This window comes from Oryx dammah, unplaced genomic scaffold, assembly GCF_014754425.2.
Source record: "Oryx dammah isolate SB20612 unplaced genomic scaffold, SCBI_Odam_1.1 HiC_scaffold_29, whole genome shotgun sequence".
NCBI lineage: Eukaryota > Metazoa > Chordata > Mammalia > Artiodactyla > Bovidae > Oryx > Oryx dammah.
Window position 1 is genome coordinate 54,647,073 of NW_024070213.1, and position 22,315 is coordinate 54,669,387.

The window sequence follows — 22,315 nt, forward strand, 5'->3', positions numbered from 1 at the left end:
TCAATATTTTCATTTTGTTCCTCTGATTGCATTAGAAATCAAAATGTTTGTTGCTGTTTTTATGTTCTATTGAGTCGTTTTCATGTCCTGTTCTTCAACATGAACTTTGCAATTTACTAATCTTTGTCACCCAGTTTTTTCACTTTGTTTTCTTTCACACTCAACTTAGAATTAAATTATACATATTTTTTGGCTGATTTCCATAGCACAGTCACATAACTATGGCCAGAATTAAGCTAATTTCTTCTTGCTAACATACACCATGAGAAATTTATGTAATTTAATTGATGTTAAGATATTTAACTGACATTGATATAATATATTGGTATGATATAAATTTAATTTCAGAGAACTTCATCTACAATAAATTTGTCACCAGGAGAAGTGGAAGAAGATGATGATGACGAAAACACTTGTGGGCCCTCAGGACTCTGGGAAGCATTAACTCCTTGTAACGGATGTAGGAATCTTGGCTTCCCCATTCTTGCACAGGTAATGGTTTACTTTCTTAAGATACAATAAAACATAAAAATGGTTGCCTAGGTTTTTAAGTAAATCTTTTTTATTACCCACTGAAAATCCAATTAGTATTTTATTTTATACTTTGAAATTTTTCTTCAATTGAGGGTCAGTAAAATGCTTATATAACTAGCTGTACATGTATGCATAAGTCAACACACACTCTACATAATTATAATTTTATTTTGGTCATGATGCTAGCTCTAGAAAAATTGAGTTGTATAAGAGGTTTTAGTATTGATGAGTTTGAAATATTTCATTTTAAAGAAAGCTATTTTGAAATTAAATCAAAATTCATATTTAAATAACAGTAAAATGATTTAAAAGAAATCATGTAAGAGCTCTCCAAAATCATAGTGATTTTTTTTCCTTAGCACATGGAATATTGTAGAATAATGTGTGCCACTGACAATTATGCACTACAATCCCAAAATGAGAATATAACACTAAAACATTGATTATAATTTTGAAATCATTTCACTACTCATTAAGTCACTTTTAAATCTATCGTATCACCCTCAAATTTTTCTTGTGCATTATGATTCACAAGCCCTTAGAAGAGCTTCAGAAATAAATAAAACAAGCCAAACAGAATTAGGAAATTTGAAGAAAAAGCACTAATATGAAAAATAGTGTAATGGCAAAGGTGTATTTATGTAACTACACAAAATACAAGTGGAAAAATAATCTAGGCTAAGAAAGAATTCAGTATATCTCAAAAATATTGTTTTCTGTTTTGCAACAAATATGAAGCAATTGTGTTCAAGAAACCATTACATGTTTTTACATCTATGTCATAATTTAATCACAGCCACCCAAATTCCAATATTGATTTGTTGCACTTAAAGAATCTCTTTATCTTAATATAAACTATTTATAAAACTTTAAGACAATTTATACTAACCTTACAGAATTATTTTCAATATTTACCAGCCTGTGAGATCCATAAAGGTACACTATGTATTGCTCAGTGTCTATGATTTAATGCCAACATTGTTCCTGGAATATTGTCAGAATTACATAGTATTTGAATTAAATAATTTTCTATAGGGTTTCATTTCTTCACTTGTTGATGTTTGATAGAAACCAATGCAATCCTGTAAAAAAATTATCCTTCAATTAAAAATAAATTTAAAAATGCTTTTATGTATTTAAAAGGGTGTGTTTTGTGTATGTTAGTCAAGGGTATAGAAGAAAGGAAGTTAAGAAACATAGGTTTTGATTTTATTAATATACTCTTATCTGCTTAACAGTTTACCAATAATTGAACGCTTTTACCTATTTTTTGGCTCATAAAATTAATATCTTTGTATTTTTATTTTCAAAAGTAGAATTCTTATAAAATAGCAGAACTCTAAGCTATCATAATATATGACTGTATCTGGGTTCTCCATCATCTTATTAACATTTACATTTATTTTTTAAATTTTAACTTATTTTGTTCTACTAGGTTTGGGAGTAGGCTGTGTAGTAACTTGCTTTTGTTCATAATTTTAAATATTTTTCTTTGGCATTTTTTGGTGTAGGCTTGTATCACTTGAATAAATATTGAGATTACTATTTTAATAGCTATATTTACCCTAAAATGTTTCCCAATCTGAAGCTTTTCTTTCTTTTAATATTGTATGGGCATATGTTATGTAGTTTTTTAACCATCAAATTCACTAAACTTTATGGTCTTTTTAAAAAATTCATTTCATCTAGAATTTCTTTTAAAAAATTTCAAATATGGCTTTATATTTGTTTTTAACTTGTTGATATCTAGTTTTTCTATGACCTTACATTTGACAGTAGCTCTCATTCCTTTCATTATATGCCATCATGCTTGGCTTAGGTTTTTTTCTGAATGTCTTATTTTAATTTTTCTATTTTTAGAAACAATGATCCACTTTGATATTTTTGCACATATATTGCAGGAGAAATATCATTGTATTAAAACTGTTAGGTGACATGATTGTCTGCTTTTTAATTTATATTTTATACTCTGTCAGGTTTAAAAAGTATTCTTATTGGGCTTTTAATTGTTACTGCTTTAAATCTATAAACTTACTTGAGGTGCAGTACCTTTTTAAAAAAATGTATTTAATTTAACAAATCAAACAGAATTCTTTTTACCAAATTTCTCTTCTAGTCTTCTTTTACTAATGTTCTCAATTGGTAATGGATTCCCCTTTAACATGTGTGTGTGTGTGTGTGTGTGTGTGTGTGTGTGTGTGTGTGTGTGTATGCTTAGTCACTTCAGTCATGTCTGACTCTTCATGACACTATGGCCTGTAGCCCTCCAGTCTCCTCTGTCCATGGGATACTACAGGCAAGAATATTAGAGTGGGTTGCCATCCCCTCCTCCAGGGAACCTTCCTGACCCAGGGATCGACCAGCATCTCTTACATCTCCTGCACTGGCAGGAGGTTTCTTTACCACTAGCACCAAAACTCCCTGCCAATGCAGGAGACATAAGAGATTCCTGGGTGGGGAAGATGCCCTCAAGGAAGACATGGCAACCCACTCCAATATTCTTGCCTGGAGAATCCCATAGACAAAGGAGCCTGGAGGGCTAGAGTCTAATAGGGTCACAAAGATTCAGACATGACTAAAGTGACTTAGCACATATATATACATATATGATTATAACAACATTTTTAATGTGATGATGCAAACTATAAACATACTTATTATATTTCACAATAAAATTAATGTGCAATGGTTGTCACACTGCTGCTGCTGCTAAGTCGCTTCAGTCATGTCCGACTCTGTGCGACCCCAGAGACTGCAGCCCACCAGGCTCCCCCGTCCCTGGGATTCTCCAGGCAAGAACACTGGAGTGGGTTGCCATTTCCTTCTCCAATACATGAAAGTGAAAATTGAAAATGAAGTCACTCAGTCGTGTCTGACTCTTAGCGACCCCATGGACTGCAGCCTACTAGGCTCCTCCATCCTTGGGATTTTCCAGGCAAGACGACTGGAGTGGGGTGCCATTGCTTTCTCCACTAGTATAGCTTAAAACATTTGATATGATGCTAAAAGCATCATATCAAATATAAGTTTTTCCTATAACTTGCAACAACTTTGAACTCAGGATTTTCTGGACATATGATTCTGTTATTGATGAAATTTTAAGGAAACTTTACTTAGAAGCCAGTTTTTTCAGATTTAAATTATTTTGGAGGCCATTAAAATCATTAAGCCATAAGCACTGTGCATATAGTCACTGTGCATGAAAAGTCACTACCTTACAGTTTGGCACAGGAGCCTTTGCAATCAGTGGAATTAGTATAGTGCTTAGCAGATTCCTTTATATTCAGATTTGCTGGATTGGAATAAATATAATTTATTCTTCTTAGCTGGATCTAGCAAAGAGGTATTGAATATCTTGTATTCAAAGTAGAGTGCTAAACTTCAGAAACATGAGGATTATGGAAATACAAACTTAATTGGGAGCCAGTTTAACTTTACACTCTGATTCTGGGCTTTAAAACTATATTATTATCACTTTCAGATTCTTAGATTTTGTACTTGCAAAATTAGAACATTGCTGGATCTTAATTTCCAAAATCATTTAATTTCTAGTTTTTGTCTATATTTTGAATTGATCCTATATTCAAGTCTCATCTTTTTTCTGGTTTTTAGAAGGTATTTTCTTCTCTTACTGTGACTAGATTGTTGAAGTTTTTATAAGAAGCAATTCCTTTCAAATTTCTGAGAATTGGTAATTCTGAATAACAGGATTAAAATGAAAATATATATAATATATTGGGCACTTTAGTATAATTTCAAAGCAGTTAAATAAAATTTAAGCTGGGCAAAGAATTAGAAAAGAAATCAAGAATGAAGGGACTGGGAATATGAAGCCCTTTCTGGAAAGTATAATTAAACTCAAATTTTTTTTTCAACATTCTTGGCAATAATAATCCCTACTATTTTGAAAATGGAAGTGAGAAGGGAGGAAGTAGAATTCAGAAGTGAGCAAGAACAAAGGTGGCATTGAGGAAAGATCCTCTAGAGCAGATAATCAACTATTAGATAAGGCCCAAGAATGAACATGGGAATTATACTTTATAGCTCTCCCATTTGTGTTGTCGCAGGAGTACTTGGGAACCGTCTAAACAGGAGACAATCCAATAAAGGTGCTGGGAATAAAATATAAAACTGTATCTGGTGTTTGCTCAAATGGCATATCCAAATCTGAAATATTTGATTGACTGATATGCTCACAAAAAGCTACAGTGAGATCAGGTATTGTCTGGCTATAGGAAACTGAAGTCATGAAAGTGTGGGGGAAGGGAAACTTTTGAATGAAGATGAGATAAGAACAGAGAAGAATTTTGCTACTTGAGTTCAGTGAATGCAATAAATACAATCTGAACAAATAAAGAACAGTGCTGTTTAATAAGAACTGTAATCCCATATACCTTGGGCTTTTTGTGCTGTAGGCATCTTGCTAAGCTTTGTTGCTTTTGCAGATGTTGGAATGACTTATGTGCATCTTGTTTTTTCTCTAATGAATTTCTATTCTTTCAAGACTCACCTAAAGACTCATCTGCTTTTTTGTCTAAACCTTCTCCTCTGGAGTTAGGTATACTCTCACCCCAGTTCCCTGGCTTCCATGGCATTTCACTTCTGCCTCTGCCTGTTATTTACAATCCTTGTCTCTCTCTCAGGCTTCCCAGGTGACTCAGTGGATAAGGAGTCTGCCTGTTCAGGAAACACAGGCAATGCGGGTTCTATCCCTGGGTTTGGAATATTCCCTGGAGTAGGACATGGCAACCAACTCCAGGATTCTTGCCTGGGAAATCCCATGGAGAGAGGAGCCTGGCAGGCTATAGTCCAGAGGGTTGCAAAGAGTCGGACACAACTGAATACGCACACACACTGTTTACACAATGCCTACAGTGATGCCAGATATTTTACATGTAACTATCTAAAAGAAACAGGTAACCTACTGAAGGTCATAGTTAGGTGTTATGTTGCTTTCTAGGCCTCATTTATGTTGTTCTGCCTCCTATCAGTTGCTTCTGTCCTTTGTTATTTATTTTGTAAGTTTTAGAAATTTCTTTGGCTAATAAATGTAGATCATAGATAGATCGAAATTTTTGAGAGTAATCTTTAGCATTTTATTCTGTCACCTGTTCATTTAATCACAAATATCAAGTGAAGGGAAGGCTACAGATAGTTCAGAGCCTGATTATAAATTCCTATTTAGTTTCACTACTACACTATCTTGTTAGCAGAGCATATGTTATTTGAGCAGAGAATATGTATGGAGTTGTATTGTGGTGGATGATTTATTGCTTTCCTCCACAGTCTCAGATGAACCACCTCTGCACCGTGTGCAGCTTTAAGGGCTTTGAGGCTCTTGCCTAAAGAGTTAATCCTGATGGGTGGAGACCCTCTGTTCACCACCCTGCTTACTCATGTAGCCTTCACTCTGTAAGGTTGAGATGAGGAGTCTGGATACTAAGCCTTTAACTGTTTTTGGAACAGGCTTACCAGTAGTCTCCACTCCTGCAATCCCCATACTCATGCTTCCCCGTGGGGAGAGGCCAACAGCTCTTACTGATGGGCTGGAAGTACCCTCTGAGAACACGAGGACTTGCAGTCCTTGCTAACAACAATCATAAGACATGTTGAAATTAACTATAATGACCATGCTGACTGGGCTTCCTCCTGAATCTCTGAAGGTTGCTTCTGCTGGGCTGTTATTTCTCTTCTGAGTCTGCAGACACGGTTACAGTCACATCCACAACACTAGTGGTGATGCCTGTTGTTACAATTGCTCCTTGTATCAGGATTTGAAGGCTTTGTAATTGCAGAAGTATATGAACTTTTGAAGGCAGTGTAGTGGGATGCATGTTAAATTCATTCTTCCCCAGCATAATCATACTGCTGCTGCTGCTAAGTCGCTCAGTCATGTCCGACTCTGTTTGACCCCATAGACGGCAGGGATGGCTCCCCCATCCCTGGGATTCTCCAGGCAAGAACACTGGGAGTGGATTGCCATTTCCTTCTCCAGTGCATGAAAGTGAAAAGTGAAAGTGAAGTCGCTCAGTCATGTCCGACTCTTAGCGACCCCATGGACTACAGCCCACCAGGCTCCTCTGCCCATGGGATTTTCCAGGCAAGAGTACTGGAGTGGGGTGCCATTGCCTTCTCCATAATCATACTAAGTGGCTCTAAACTCATCAAGGTTTATGTAAAGGCTCTGAATGCTCACTCGATCTTGATTTCTTCCATAGAAAAAGGTAGCATTTGCCTAGGGGAAGATAAGTAAAGAAAGTGATACCAGTAAAACTGCTTCCTTCTCTTTCTGTAGTTAAACAACAAGAGCTTATAGTGAGAATTTTGAGCTTTCAATTCTACTCTGCCATTTGATACAAGAAGTTCTCCTACAGTGTCTCTACAGTGACCACTCCAGTTTTGCTGGGACAGTTTGTGGAATATTTATTAAAATACACTTTTGTTAGTATTTATCCTGGTCAGGCGATATGTGCTTTAATAATTTGATGTATGTGTGTGTGTGTGCTCAACCAGGTTTAACTCTTTGTGAACCCGTGGACTGTAGCCCACCAGGCTCCTCTGGCCATGGAATTTTCCAGGCAAGAATGTTGACAGGGGATGGGGGGCGGTTATCGTTTCCTGTTCCAGGAGATCTTCCCAACCCAGCGACTGAACCTGCATCTCTTGCATCTGCTGTATCGGTACGTGGATTCTTTAGCGCTGTACCACCTGGGAAGCCCAGTGTTTTGATAGGTACTAACAAATTATGCACATCTCACTGTCACTGATTAATACAAAAATCAGTACATGGCAGTCTTGAGGAGACACACATTCTGAAAAATGTCCACCTACCTGGGTTGGAGTATATGTTCAAGAATAGATTGGGTGGTCAGGCTGCTGCAGGTGGCAATATGATACTGGATATGAAATTAATGGTTGCTGACAGCTAACAAATCTCTGCAATATAGCCTTGGGGAACTCTTTGGAGAAGTGCTAGGAACCTCCTTAGGGTACCATGGCCTCCAGATGAGGCTCCTTTGGCCTTGAGTCCTTCCAAAACTTAGAGTATTTTCCAGATAAGCCTCAGTATCAAAGCCTCTGAAGGACTTTTAGCTGTTCTCCCTAAGCACCCTGGCCCCATCTTTTTGAGACTTACCACTGGGCATTTCTTCTCTTTTCTTAAATCCAGTTATGTCCAGAATGTTCCTAACTGGGGTGGCCCGGGTTCTGCTGTGAGCGTTTACTGATGGTCTCAGGATATAAATGAGTTTTTTCCACTGAATAAAAAGATCCCCTCTATCTGTAGGGGGACACAGCTGAAGGTAAAAAGAGCAGCCAGTGGCAAGCTTCAGGCAGAGCTGTTGTTTTTTACTGTTATGAATGGATATCTCTACAAACTTCAAGGGAAGCAGCCTGGTTAGCTCTAAGATCTGTGTAGGCTTTTTACCTCTCTTCCGGGCAGCAGGGCTGTGCCTGTTAGAGTCATCACAGATAGCAGCTGGTTGGGCCAGCAGCATGACATCAGGCAGTGTGAGGAGGGGGCTGGTACGAACGATGCCCACAGTCACCATTTGGGCCCGGTTGTGCACATCAATCACTTCTCCTTTCCTGCTGACCTGTATAAAGTCACTCTCAAACACTGGTGCATATTGGAATATAGGGTACTTCCCCTTGTACAGTTGTCGCTGCAGTTTCCCCATGGAGGTATTAAACATACTCATGGCAAGACTGCTTTTGGCTGAGTAGTATGCTAATGTAAATTGGCTGTTCTTCACTAACTTTTATAAAGATAGCTCCTAGAGCCTTCCCCAAGCCTTCCTTGCCACATCTTGTAGAGCGTCCTGTTTCCCTGGTCTCTCCAGCAGTTGGGCTAACAGTGGTCTCCTGCAGACTTTGCCTCTGAGTGACTGAGGGCAAGGTGTGGGAGCTGATTACCGACTACTCAGTGCTAGAGACAGTTTCTTCTGGACCTGACTGTGCTCTGCCTAGAGCATGGAGATTTCAGGGCATGCAGAAGCCAGGCTTCCAGTAGATGTCAGGGTGTGCAGATATAAAGGTATGCAGTTAACAGGGTCCCAGTATGTCAGGGTGCACAGATATTAAGATGCACAGATATTGGTATTCAATCATAATCCCATTGCATCTCTCCTCCAGAAACTGTACCTTTCAACTAAGCCTAAACTACCTTGAGGGGCCCCTTTTATCCTCTCCTGCCCATTGTGACCTGGGCTTATTACACAGACCTTTGTCTATGTCATGCAACAGTCCCACCCTCAGAGCAGGGTAACTGTTCTCTCTACTTCACCCATCCTCCTCACCAGGCCACACTGCCACAGCTCAGAAGACCACTCCCTCCTCCCCGGGCCCATCTAAGGATCTTAATACTTACTGAAAAATTGCTTTCAAAAGGGTTGGGCAAACTTTCTGTTAGGTATGAGTTTAAAATATGCATACTCTCTTAACCAGCACTTCTAACTGCTGACAATTAGAATTAATTGTAGGCAATTTACCTCAAAGACAGTTGAACAAGTTGGTAAACAAGATGGATGTATAAAATGTTTATCAAGGTTTATTGTAGCAAAAATAATCATAAACAAGATTAATGTCTTATAGTAAGGATTTGGTTAAATAGATTATGGAGCATTCTGTGAAAGAACACTCTGAAGTCATAAAAATGATTATGTAGTTCCTTATTTATTGAAATGAAAAGATATACCTGATAATATTCTTTTAAGAAAAAGAGAAAAGCAAACATTTCAGACTAGGTTTATACCTGTGATCCAATTTATATAAAATCATACATATATGTGTTTGGGTATGAAATTGCAGTATATTCAGAGAAATGTTTAATGCTTCTCCCTGAATGGTGTAATTTTTATTTTCTTTATATTTCCTGTTTTCTCTTGGGATACTTATTTACTTCTATTAATAGGATGAATTAAGCTATTTTTATTAACAATATTTTTACAGCCACCAAAAATTTTATGTTTTGACCTACCCTCAAGTTGCTGAGATTTTCCCTAGACATCTGTACCCTACCTGTACAGTGGGAAGAGCCTTGAACATCATATATATGCTCTAGTCTTTACTATCAAATTGGTTTATTAAAGAAGTAGTCAGAAATTTTGCTAGTATGGGAATGAAATTTACATAACACACATACATACACATGTAAAGCCATCTTTTTTATCTGTTCTGTAAGTAAAAATGAACACATTCTTTCCTTCATATCAAAGTATCTGGTTATTTCTGGAAATATGAATACTTTATTCTTTATTTATTGAGAGGCTTAGTCACATATCAATAGCAGTTCTTATTGGCCTATCCAAAATCTTTATATTTTAATTTCCACTTCATGTTTACATTGTCTATAATTAGAAAAAAGAATAAGCCTAACATATATTTAGTAATCAAACTAACCTTTCAAATCTATCCAAGAGATTCTGGTATTTGTTGAAAGGAATAGGTAGCACTAGATACAGTATAATTTAATTTAGGTGCTTTTTTAATATAAATTTATTTATTTTAATTTGAGGCTAATTACTTTACAATATTGTGGTGGTTTTGCCATACATCGACATGAATGTATGAATCTGCCACGGGGGCACTCGTGTTCCCCATCCGGAACCCCCCTCCCACTTCCCTCCCCATACCATCCCTCTGGGTCATCCCAGTGCACCAGCCCTGAGCACCCTGTCTCACGTATCGAACCTGGACTGGCGATTCATTTCACATATGATAATATACATGTTTCAATGCCATTCTCCCAAATCATCCCACCCTCGCCCTCTCCCACAGAGTCCAAAAGACTGTTCTATACATCTGTGTCTCTTTTGCTGTCTCGCATACAGGGTTATCGTTACCATCTTTCTAAATTCCATATATATGCATTAGTATACTGTATTGGTATTTTTCTTTCTGACTTACTTCACTCTGTATAATAGGCTCCAGTTTCATCCACCTCATTAGAACTGATTCAAATGTATTCTTTTTACTGGCTGAGTAATACTCCATTGTGTATATGTACCATGGCTTTCTTATCCATTCATCTGCTGATGGACATCTAGGTTGTTTCCATGTCCTGGCTATTATAAACAGTGCTGAGATGAACATTGGGGTACACGTGTCTCTTTCAATTCTGGTTTCCTTGGTGTGTATGCCCAACAGTGGGATTGCTGGGTCATATGGCAGTTCTATTTACAGTTTGTTAAGTAATCTCCACACTGTTCTCCATAGTGGCTGTACTAGTTTGCATTCCTACCAACAGTATAAGAGGGTTCCCTTTTCTCCATACCCTCTCCAGCATTTATAGCTTGTAGACTTTTGGATCGCTGCCATTCTGACTGGCATGAAATGGTACCTCACTGTGGTTTTGATTTGCATTTCTCTGATAATGAGTGATGTTGAGCATCTTTTCATGTGTTTGTTAGCCATCTGTATGTCTTCTTTGGAGAAATGTCTGTTTAGTTCTTTGGCCCGTTTTTTGATTGGGTCATTTATTTTTCTGGAATTGAGCTGCAGGAGTTGCTTGTATGTTTTTGAGATTAATTCTTTGTCAGTTGCTTCATTTGCTATTATTTTCTCCCATTCTGAAGGCTGTCTTTTCACCTTGCTTATAGTTTCCTTTGTTGTGCAGAAGTTTTTAAGTTTAATTAGGTCCCATTTGTTTATTTTTGCTTTTATTTCCAATATTCTGGGAGGTGGGTCATAGAGGATCCTGCTGTGGTTTATGTTGGAGAGTGTTTTGCCTGTGTTCTGGTCTTACATTTAGATCTTTAATCTATTTTGAGTTTATTTTTGTGTATGGTGTTAGAAAGTGTTCTAGTTTCATTCTTTTAGGAGTGGTTGACCAGTTTTCCCAGCACCACTTGTTAAAGAGATTGTCTTTAATCCATTCTATATTCTTGCCTCCTTTGTCAAAGATAAGGTGTCCATAGGTACATGGATTTATCTCTGGGCTTTCTGTTTTGTTCCGTTGATCTATATTTCTGTCTTTGTGCCAGTACCATACTGTCTTGATGATTGTGACTTTGTAGTAGAGCCTGAAGTCAAACAGGTTGATTCCTCCAGTTCCATTCTTCTTTCTCAAGATTGCTTTGGCTTTTAAGAAATAAAGTGAAGATACACTGATTTTCTTAAAAGCACTTTCATGCCATGCACATATGTTACAAGATTCTTATCTTAGGCTTCCATTAGACCACTGAGCTAATTGCCTTGTCTCCAGGGAAACCAGAAGCAATATTACTTATAGAGCCTAAAGACTTTCACAGCTTTTTCCTAGCCAGTCATCAGAACAGCAACAGTAGAACCTCACTTATGTGGCCTGTTAACTATCATGTGTAGCATTTTGGCAAATATGTCTATTTTCGTTGAGTCTGATGAATTTTTATCTGGAATTCCTCTAGATATTTAGAAAACTGTCTTAGTATTTGCTTCAATAGTTAAGAAGCTGAGATGGCTAAATAAGAAATCAACCTGAACCTGAGATTAACAAATTCTTGGAAGAGTGACCTACGCAAACTTTGGTGTGATTAATGTCAGAAATGTTTTGTCTATGTTCTTTTCTAGGAGTTTTATGGTATCATGTCTTATATTTCAGTCTTTAAGCCATTTTGAATTTTTTATTTTGTCCCAGGAAAGGAGGCATTTAATCTTTATTTTTTAACGTAGACATTCTGTACTTCTGGTCAATGAGCCTTTTTTTTTTTTTTTCTTTAATGATTAAAGCAATGTGCATTTGGCCACAAACAGGCTGTTTTAGTTAGCATAGAATTCAAGTTAAATCATGTACAAGCTAGAATGACTTCCCCATACCTCAATATGTAGAAATTTCTTCTATTGATAATCATAAGCAATTAATTGAATTTCAATAATTAAGTATGCAGTAAAGCCTTAAAATAACATCAGGAATGCAAATGTCATTGTAGGACCTCTTTCTTTTTTTATATAGAAATTTAGTTGATTTACAATATTACATTAGTGTCATATGTATAGTATAGTGATTCAATGTTTTTATAGATTATATTGAGTTTATTTTTGTATATGATATAAGAGTGTGTTCTAATTTTATTGATTTACACGTGGCTGTCCAACTTTCCCAGCACCACTTGTTGAAGAGACGGTCTTTTTCCCATTTTTATATTCTTGCCTCCTTTGTCGAAGATTAATTGACTATAGGTGTTTGGATTTATTTCCTGGCTCTCTTTTCTGTTCCATTGATCCATATGCCTGTTTTTATACCAAAAGATACATATACTCTTAGGTTCTACCAGCACTATTCAGAATAGGCAAAACATGGAAACAACCTAAAATATCCATCGACAGATGAATGGACAAAGATGTCATATACATATACAATGGAATACTACTCAAACATTAAGAAGAAAAAAATAATGCTATTTGCAGCAACATGGATGCAGTTAGAGATTATTATACTAGGTGAAGTAAGTCACACAGTGTGCCTGTGTCAGGTAAGTGTGATATCACTTATATGTTGAATCTAAAATATAACACAAATGAACCCATCTACAAAACAGAAACAGACTCATAGAAGTACAGAACAAACTTGTGGTTGCCAAGGTGGAGGGAGGAGGGAGCGGGATGGACTGGGGTTGGTAAATGCAAAACAATTAGTTTGAGAATGGATAAAATAAGGTCCTAACGTATATATGGGGCTTCCCTGGTGGCTCAGATGGTAAAGCGTCTGTCTACAATGCGGGAGACCCCGGTTCGATCCCTGGGTTGGGAAGATCCCCTGGAGAAGGAAATGGAAATCCACTCCAGTACTATTGCCTGGAAAATCCCATGGACAGAGGAGCCTGGTAGGCTACAGTCCATGGGGTTGCAAAGAGTCGGACACGACTGAGCGACTTCACTTCACTTCACTTCAACGTATAGCACAGGCAACTATACTCAATATCCTATGATAAATCATGCTGGAAAAGAATATAAAAAATAATGTAGATATGTATAAAACTGAGTCACTTTGCTATACAGCAAAGAATGGCATAACATTGTAAATAAACTATATTTCAATAAAAACTGTTTTAAATAATTTTTTGTGTAAATGCAGCAGCTCTTAGCTTTCTGTACAGCTAGACATTCTTATAGTAAATTTATGTTTCTTCTCCTCTCCATAAGAGATTGAGGTAAATTATCAGAATTTAACCTCCTGGGCCTTATATGGGGCTTCCCTGGTGGCTCAGAGGGTAAAGTATCTGCCTGCAATGGAGGAGACTGGAAGTTGATCCCTGGGTCAGGAAGATCCTGTGTTTGTCATCCCTGAAATTGAGATGATACTTTAGGTATCTTTCAACTCCAGAATAGTTATGCTTTTGTGATAGGAGTTTAACTTTCCCTCCTGTAATAAAATTACTACATACTTTGGGAATATTTCAAACAATAATAATGACTTAAGGAATTACTCAGATATTAACAGCTCTGGGAATTTGTGATACAACCATAATCTTATTCTTCTGCTAAATTTCCTCTTGCCAAAACTTTTAAAAGAACTAATATTTGAAATATGGAAATGACAAAGCTGTTAGTTCAGTAAGGTGAGCATTCAGTGGGAGGAATGCTTTGTTGTTCAGTTGCCAAGTTTGTGTCTAACTCTTTGCAACCCCATGGACTGCAGAATGCTAGGGTCCCCATCCATCACTATCTCCTGGAGTTTGCTGATTCATGACTATTGAGTCGGTGATGCCATCCAACCATCTCAACCTCTCCTACCACCTTCTCTTCCTGCCTTCAGTTCTTCCCAGCATCAGAGTCTTTTCCAATGAGTGTACTCTATACATCACGTGGCCAAAGTACTGGAGCTTCAGTTCAGCATCAATCCTTACAGTGAATATTCAGGGTTGATTTCATTTAGAACCGACTGGTTTGATCTTGCAGCACAAGGGACTCTCAAGAGTCTTCTCCAACACCACAGTTCAAAAGCTTCAATTCTTCAGTGATCAGCCTTGTTTATGGTCCAGCTTTCACATTCATATATGACTACTGGGAAAACCATAGCTTTGACTAGACGGACCGTTGTTGGCTAAGTAATGTCTCTGCTTTTTAATACGCTGTCTAGGTTTGTCATAGCTCTTCTTCCAAGTAGCAAGGTTCTTTTAATTTCATGGCTGCAGTCAATGTTCACAGCGATTTTGGAGCCCAAGAAAATAAAATTTGTCACTGTTTCCACTTTTCTCCCTTCTATTTGCCATGAATTGATGGGACCAGATGTTATAATCTTAGTTTTTGAATGTTGAGTTTTAAGCCAGTTTCTTTTTACTTTTCTCTTTCACTCTCTACAAAAGGCTCTTTAGTTCTTCTTCATTTTCTGCCATTAGAGTGGTGTCATCTGCATATTTGAAGTTGTTGATATTTCTCCTGGCAATCTTGATTCCAGCTTATGATTAATCCAGCCCAGCCTTTCATATGATGTACTCTGCATAGAGGGAGTTGGTGATGGACAGGGAGGCCTGGCGTGCTGCAATTCATGGGGTTGCAAAGAGTCGGACATGAGTGAGTGACTGAACTGAACTGAACTCTGCATAGAAGTTAGATAAACAGGGTAACAATAAACAGGCTTGTTATTCTCCTTTCCCAATTTTGAACCAGTCTGTTGTTCCATGTCCAGTCCTATCTGTTGCTTCTTGACCTACATACAGGTTTCTCAAGAGACAAATAAGGTGATCTGGTATTTCCATATCTTTAAGAATTTTCCACAGTTTGTTGTGATCCACCCAGTCAAAGGCTTTAACATAGTCAATGAAGCAGAAGTAGATGTTTTTCTGGAACTCCTTTGCTTTCTGCATGACCCAACAAACATTGGCAGTTTTATCTCTGGTTCCTCTGCCTTTTCTAAACCCAGCTTCTGCATATGAAGTTCTTGGTTCACATATTGCTGACGCCTAACCTGAAGAATTTTGAGCATGACCTTGCTAGCATGTGAAATGAATGCAGTTGTATGGTGCTTAGTTGCTCAGTTGTGTCTGACTCTTTTTGACCCCATGGACTGTAGCCCACCAGGTTCCTCTGTCCATGGGGTTTCTCTGGGCAAGAATATTGGAGTGTGTTGCCATGCCTGCCCCTCCAAGGGATCTTCCCAACCCAGGGATTGAACCCAGGTCTTCCACATTGCAGATGGATTATTTACCATCTGAGCCATCAGGGAAGCTCAAGAATACTGGAATGGGTAGCCTATCCCTTCTCCAGGGTACTCCCTGACACAGGGATTGAACCAGGATCTCCTGCATTGCAGGTGGATTCTTTACTAGCTGAGCTACCAGGGAATTTCAGAGCTACCAGGGAATTTCAGTTGTACAGTAGTTGGAACATTCTTTGGTATTGCCCTTCTTTGGGATTGGAATGAAAACTGACATTTTCCAGTCCTGTGGCCACTGCTGAGGGTTCCAAATTTGCTGATGTATTGAGTGCAGCACTCAATATATCATCTTTTAGCATTTTAAATAGCACAATTCAAATTCCGTCATCTCCACAAGTTTTGTTTGTAGTAATGCTTCCAAAGGCCCACTTGACTTTACTCTCCAGGATGTCTCGCTCCAGGTGGGTGACCACAGTATCATGTTATTTGGGTCACTAAGACTTTTTTGTAAAGTTCTGTGTATTCTTGTCACCTTTTCTTAATCTTTTCTGCTTCTGTTAGGTCCTTACCACTTCTATCCTTTATGATGCTCATCTTTGCATGACAAAGATGGGTATCTCCAATTTTATTGAAGAGATTTCAGGTCTCTCCCATTGTATTGTGTTCCTCTATTTCTTTGCATTGTTCACTTAGGAAGTCTTTCGTATCTTTCGATGCTTTACTCTCGAACTCTGCAGTCAGTTGGATGTATCTTTTCCTTTCTTCCTTCCCTTTTGCATTTCTTTTCTCAGCTTTTTGTAAAGCCTCCTCAGAAAACCACTTTGTCTTCCATTTCTTTTTCTTTGGCATGGTTTTGGTCACAAAATATGGTTAAACATTTGAAACAGAATTTGGTTAATAATGAATATGGCTGTAATAGACAGATTAAGTCCCTTCTCCATATTCTAACCTTTACAACCTATGATTATATGATGACCTTATATGGCAAAGGGACTTGCAAATGTGATTAAGTTAAAGATCCTGAGGTGGAGAGATACCCTGGATTATCCATGTGGACCCAATGTAAGCACAAAGGTCCTTATGAGAAAAAGAATGGAGGGTTAGAGTCAGAGAAAGATATGTGATATGTGATGGTGGATGACACCAACCTTATGGTAGAAAGTGAAGAAGAACTAAAGAGCCTCTTAATGAAAGTGAAAGAGGAGAGTGAAAAAGTTGGCTTAAATTTAACTCAGCATTCAGAAAACTAAGATCATGTCATCCGTTCCTATCACTTCATGGCAAATAGATGGGGAAACAGTAGAAACAGTGGCTGACTTTATTTTTGGGGGGCTCCAAAATCACTGCAGATGGTGATTGCAGCAATGAAATTAAAAGATGCTTACTCCTTGCAAGGAAGGTTATGACCAGCCTAGACAGTATATTAAAAAGCAGAGACATTACTTTGTCAACAAAGGTCCATCTAGTCAAGGCTATGATTTTTCCAGTGGTCATGTATGGATGTGAGAGTTGGACTGTGAAGAAGGCTGAGCACCAAAGAATGGATGCTTTTGAACTGTATTGTTGGAGAAGACCCTTGAGAGTCCCTTGGACTGCAAGGAGATCAGTCTTGGGTGTTCATTGGCAGGACTGATGTTGAAGCTGAAACTCCAATAGTGTGGCCACCTGATGCGAAGAGCTGACTCATTTAAAAAGAACTTGATGCTGGGAAAGATTGAGGGCAGGAAGAAAAGGGGATGACAGAGGATGAGATGGTTGGATGGCATCACCAACTTGATGGACATGGGTCTGGGTGGACTCCAGGAGTTGGTGATGGACAGGGAGGCCTGGTGTGCTACGGTTCCTGGGGTCGCAAAGAGTTGGACATGACTGAACTGAACTGAATTGAACTGATGTATTAAAGCTATAAAGCCCTTTTCTAATGCTATATTAGCTGTATCACACATATTTTGATTTTGTTTTTCTTTATTCAGTTCAGTTCAGTTCAGTTCAGTCGCTCAGTTGTGTCCAACTCTTTGTGACCCCATGAACCGCAGCATGCCAGGCTTCCCTGTCCAACACCGACTCCCAGAGTCCACCCAAACCCACATCCTTTGAGTTGGTGATGGCCATCTGACTATCTCATCCTCTGTCGTCCCCTTCTCCTCTTGCCCTCAATCTTTTTTTTTTTTTTTTGCCCTCAATCTTTCCCAGCATCAGGGTCTTTTCCAATGAGTCAGCTCTTCGCATCAGGTGGCCAAACTATTGGAGTTTCAGCTTCAACATCAGTCCTTCCAATGAACACCCAGGACTGATCTCCTTTATGATGGACTGGTTGGATCTCCTTGCAGTCCAAGGGACTCTCAAGAGTCTTCTCCAACACCACAGTTCAAAAGCATCAATTCTTCGGCGCTCAGCTTTCTTCACAGTCCAACTCTCACATCCAGACATGACCACTGGGAAAACAATAGTCTTGACTAGACGGACCTTAGTCGGCAAAGTAATATCTCTACTTTTGAATATGCTATCTAGGTTGGTCATAACTTTTCTTCCAAGGAGTAAGTGTCTTTTCATTTCATGGCTGCAGTCACCATCTGCAGTGATTTTGGAGCCCCCAAAAATAAAGTCTGACACTGTTTCCACTGTTTCCCCATCTATTTCCCAGGAAGTGATAGGACCAGATGCCATGATCTTCATTTTCTGAATGTTGAGCTTTAAGCCAACTTTTTCACTCTCCTCTTTCACTTTCTTCAAGAGGCTGTTTAGTTCTTCTTCACTTTCTGCCATAAGGGTGGTGTCATCTGCATATCTGAGGTTATTGATATTTCTCCCAGCAATCTTGATTCCAGCTTGTGCTTCCTCCAGCCCAGTGTTTCTCATGATGTACTCTGCATAGAAGTTAAATAAGCAGGGTGACAACATACAGCCTTCACATACTTCTTTTCCTATTTGGAACCAGTCTGTTTTTCCATGTCCAGTTCTAACTGTTGCTTCCTGACCTGCATATAGGTTTCTGAGGAGGCAGGTCAGGTGGTCTGGTATTTCCATCTCTTTCAGAATTTTCCACGGTTTATTGTGGTCCACACAGTCAAAGGCTTTGGCATAGTCAATAAAGCAGAAGTAGTTGTTTTTCTGGAAATCTCTTTGCTTTTTCAATGATCCAGGAGATGCTGGCAATTTGATCTCTGGTTCCTCTGCCTTTTCGAAAACCAGCTTGAACATCTGGTTGTTCACAATTCACGTATTGCTGAAGCCTGGCTTGGAGAATTTTGAGCATTACTTTACTAGCATGTGAGATGAGTGCAATTGTGTGGTAGTTTGAGCATTCTTTGGCATTGCCTTTCTTTGGGATTGGAATGAAAACGGACATTTTCCAGTCCTTTGGCCACTGCTGTTTTTTCCAAATGTGCTGGCATATTGCGTGCAGCACTTTCACAGTATCATCTTTCAGGATTTGAAATAGCTCAACTGGAATTCCATCACCTCTACTAGATTTGTTCTTAGTGATGCTTTCTAAGGCCCACTTGACTTCACATTCCAAGATGTCTGGCTCTAGGTGAGTGATCACACCATCGTGATTATCTGGGTTGTGAAGATCTTTTTTGCACAGTTCTTCTGTGTATTCTTGCCACCTCTTCTTAATATCTTCTGCTTCTGTTAGGTCCATACCATTTCTGTCCTTTATCGAGCCCATCTTTGCATGAAATATTCCCTTGGTATCTCTAATTTTCTTGAAGAGATCTCTAGTCTTTCCCATTCTGTTGTTTTCCTCTATTTCTTTGCATTGATCACTGAAGAAAGCTTTCTTATCTCTTCTTGCTATTCTTTGGTACTCTGCATTCAGGTGCTTATATCTTTCCTTTTCTCCTTTGCTTTTCGCTTCTCTTCTTTTCACAGCAACTTGTTAAGGCCTCCCCAGACAGCCATTTTGATCTTTTGCATTTCTTTTGCATGGGGATGGTCTTGATCCCTGTCTCCTGTACAATGTCACAAACCTCCGTCCATAGTTCATCAGGCACTCTATCTATCAGATCTAGTCCCTTAAATCTGTATATGTTAGATAGCGACTATTTTAGGCTTTGATACTATATGATCTCTGTTGCAATTTATTAAATAACAACCTTATTTATGAAAATGGGCAGTTGGCTGGATTTTTGCTGAAGTTTACTGACCACTGGACTATGGAATAAAAAAAATTAGAACTCTACTACTGATAGTGAAATCCATATCAATATGATCTACTTGGAAGTATTTTCTGGTGATAAAAAGTTTTATCCTGTGCATAAAAATAAAAACTTATTAAAAGAAGGAAAAAAATATATGCTTTATAGGTAACAAGTCTCTGAAGTGCCAGTTTCTAAACTTTCAAACTCAAAGCACAATTTCACAGAAATAATTTTAGATGTTCAACTTAAACAAATTTCTCAGCAACTGAAACCACATTACAGTTGGTATAGAACCACCCTGGACTTTTAGAAGCTAAATTCTAAATGAGATGTGTACCCTCTGTGGTTTGTGAAATGGATACTTCTTCCAAGTGTTAGCAACTAGTTGGTGCAAAACTATTAATTCTGTCGAAGTTAAGGCCCAACTCAAATGCTTTTTCCTTCCTAAAGGTTTAGTCAGTCCTCCCCTGCCAGAAATATTTCTATTATATTCAGATAACTTATTTTTTTCCATCTGTGAATCTCTCCCTTTTATTATCATTATGTATATGTGTATATTTATATATAGTAGGTCAGTTGCTCAGTCATGTTTGAGTCTTTGCAACCCCATGGACTTCAGCATGCCAGGCTTTCCTATCCTTCCCTATCTCCTGGAGTTTCCACAAACTCATGTCCATTGAGTCCGTGATGCCATCCAACCATCTTATCCTCTTTCACCCTCTTCTCCTCTTGCTCTCAATTTTTCCCAGCATCAGGGTTCTTTCCAGTGAGTCGGCTCTTCTCATCAGGTGACTGAAGTATTGGAGCCTCAGCTTCAGCATTAGTTCTTCAATGAATATTCAGAGTTTATTCCCAATATCTATTGTTTTAGGTTGTAAACTGCCTGAGGGCAGTGTCTGTGTTTAACAAATGTTTATGCTTCAGCACACTCTGCTTTATGCCTTGCATACATTAGGCACTCAGGCTATGCTAATTAAATTCTGAATTTTTCTTGGTATCTTCCTTATAGGGAGATAAGCTAGAGTGGTATAAAAAGCATTCATGTTGGTAATCTGAATTCTAATTCTGTCTTGATAACTTGCTAAGAATATATCCAACCTCTCTGAATCAGCCTCAGTTGCCACATTTGTAAAATGAGGATGATTCCATACATTGTTTTGTGAGAATTAAATGAGTTGACCAAGTGTCAAGTGCCTACAGAAAACCTAACACATAAAACATTAGCCTTTATTTTGTCTAATGGATGTATGCAGTTTTTGTTTTACACACTATTAGGTGAATCAATATTTTAAAAAGGATGAATTAATAACCCATTAATAAGTAAATGTGAACAATGCAAAAAAGGCAAATGATATCTCCATTGAGTGTTCATTAGTAAAATGTTACATTGTTTTCTGTATCTGTCAACAAATATTTTATCCACTGTACTTCTTACAGTTACCTTACTAGTAAAAATAAAGCTCTATTTAATTTGAATGAACTCCTAGAAGCACTTTTATTACTTATTTTAATTCCTGGTGCAGCTGAGATTTGGTCCTACTTATTCAGCTTCTACATTCTGAAAACAGACAAAATTAATATGAATTATAAGGGAACTTGTTAAAAGAAAAATGGTGTCCACTATCTTTTTATATCCTATGGATGAGCAGTATATTTTATACTGGAAGGGAGAAACAACCATAAACAAAAAATGAAGATTATCACCAGTCTTGCTCTTTTTTATATTTTTGGCATGTTTTTGCCTAAGTGTGATAATGCACCACAACTCTTCAGTGAGACTCTGCAATCCAGCTCTGCTCAGGCTGGGCCATGATATTCCCTTTGCCATGTGCCTCTTCCCCGTGTTATCCTGCTCCTTACCAAACCCAGTTTTCCAAGATGGTTTTGCACTCTACCTAATTTATGTTAGTCAGCCCTTGCAGCCTCTTGCTATGGTAGCTTAATGTATTGGAAAAGTGAGTAAAAAATTCTTTTTGGGTGCAAGGGTAAAGGGCTGGGATTGGTATGTATCAGGAAGGGGATACATACAACTCTATGAAGAGAACAAGTGAAAAGGGAAAGGAAATAATAGGTGAGTGACGATGAAAGGAAAATGGTAAGGTAGATGGAGAAGAAAAAAAGAGCTGTAGGTTCTATTTGTAATCTACACATGTAGAATGTAGGTTGTATTTGTAATATTTGACCGCAAGTGGTATATTGATTTTTCAAACTTATAGTGATGATAGGAATACAAGGTGGAAGCTTGAGCAATTTGTCACTGTCACCTGAATGTGGAGAGGAAATTATAGTATGTTATATACCTTTGATGAGTCATTTTTCATTGCAACGAGTGGACAGCTGGCTACCTAAAATACATTAAAAATGTATTATTTCAAGAGCTTATCATTTTATGATAATTGTTTGTAATTTACTCTTAAGTTGTTTTGTATATAGTAACATATGTTGCAACAGAAAAATATTTAGAAACAAATATCAGTTCAGTTCACTCTCTCAATCATGTCCGACTCTTTACAACCCCATGAATCGCAGCACACCAGGCCTCCCTGTCCATCACCAACTCCCG

The 22,315-nt window shown here is 38.0% G+C and overlaps 2 protein-coding genes across 8 annotated transcripts in view; one reads left to right on the forward strand and one right to left on the reverse strand.

The window, feature by feature from the left end:
• The window catches only part of ANKS1B (ankyrin repeat and sterile alpha motif domain containing 1B), a 1,164,007-nt gene that overhangs the window by 308,402 nt on the left and 833,290 nt on the right, over nucleotides 1-22,315 (forward strand). For all 7 annotated transcript variants that reach the window (XM_040234922.1, XM_040234916.1, XM_040234918.1 and 4 more), the window contains exon 9: nucleotides 349-492. In XM_040234922.1, coding sequence (XP_040090856.1) covers nucleotides 349-492 — 144 coding nt within the window. The remainder of the gene's footprint in view (nucleotides 1-348; nucleotides 493-22,315) is intronic.
• FAM71C (family with sequence similarity 71 member C) overlaps nucleotides 7,623-22,315 on the reverse strand; it is a 43,693-nt gene continuing 29,000 nt past the window's right edge. The window contains exon 2 of the mRNA XM_040233137.1: nucleotides 7,623-8,263. Coding sequence (XP_040089071.1) covers nucleotides 7,623-8,263 — 641 coding nt within the window. The remainder of the gene's footprint in view (nucleotides 8,264-22,315) is intronic.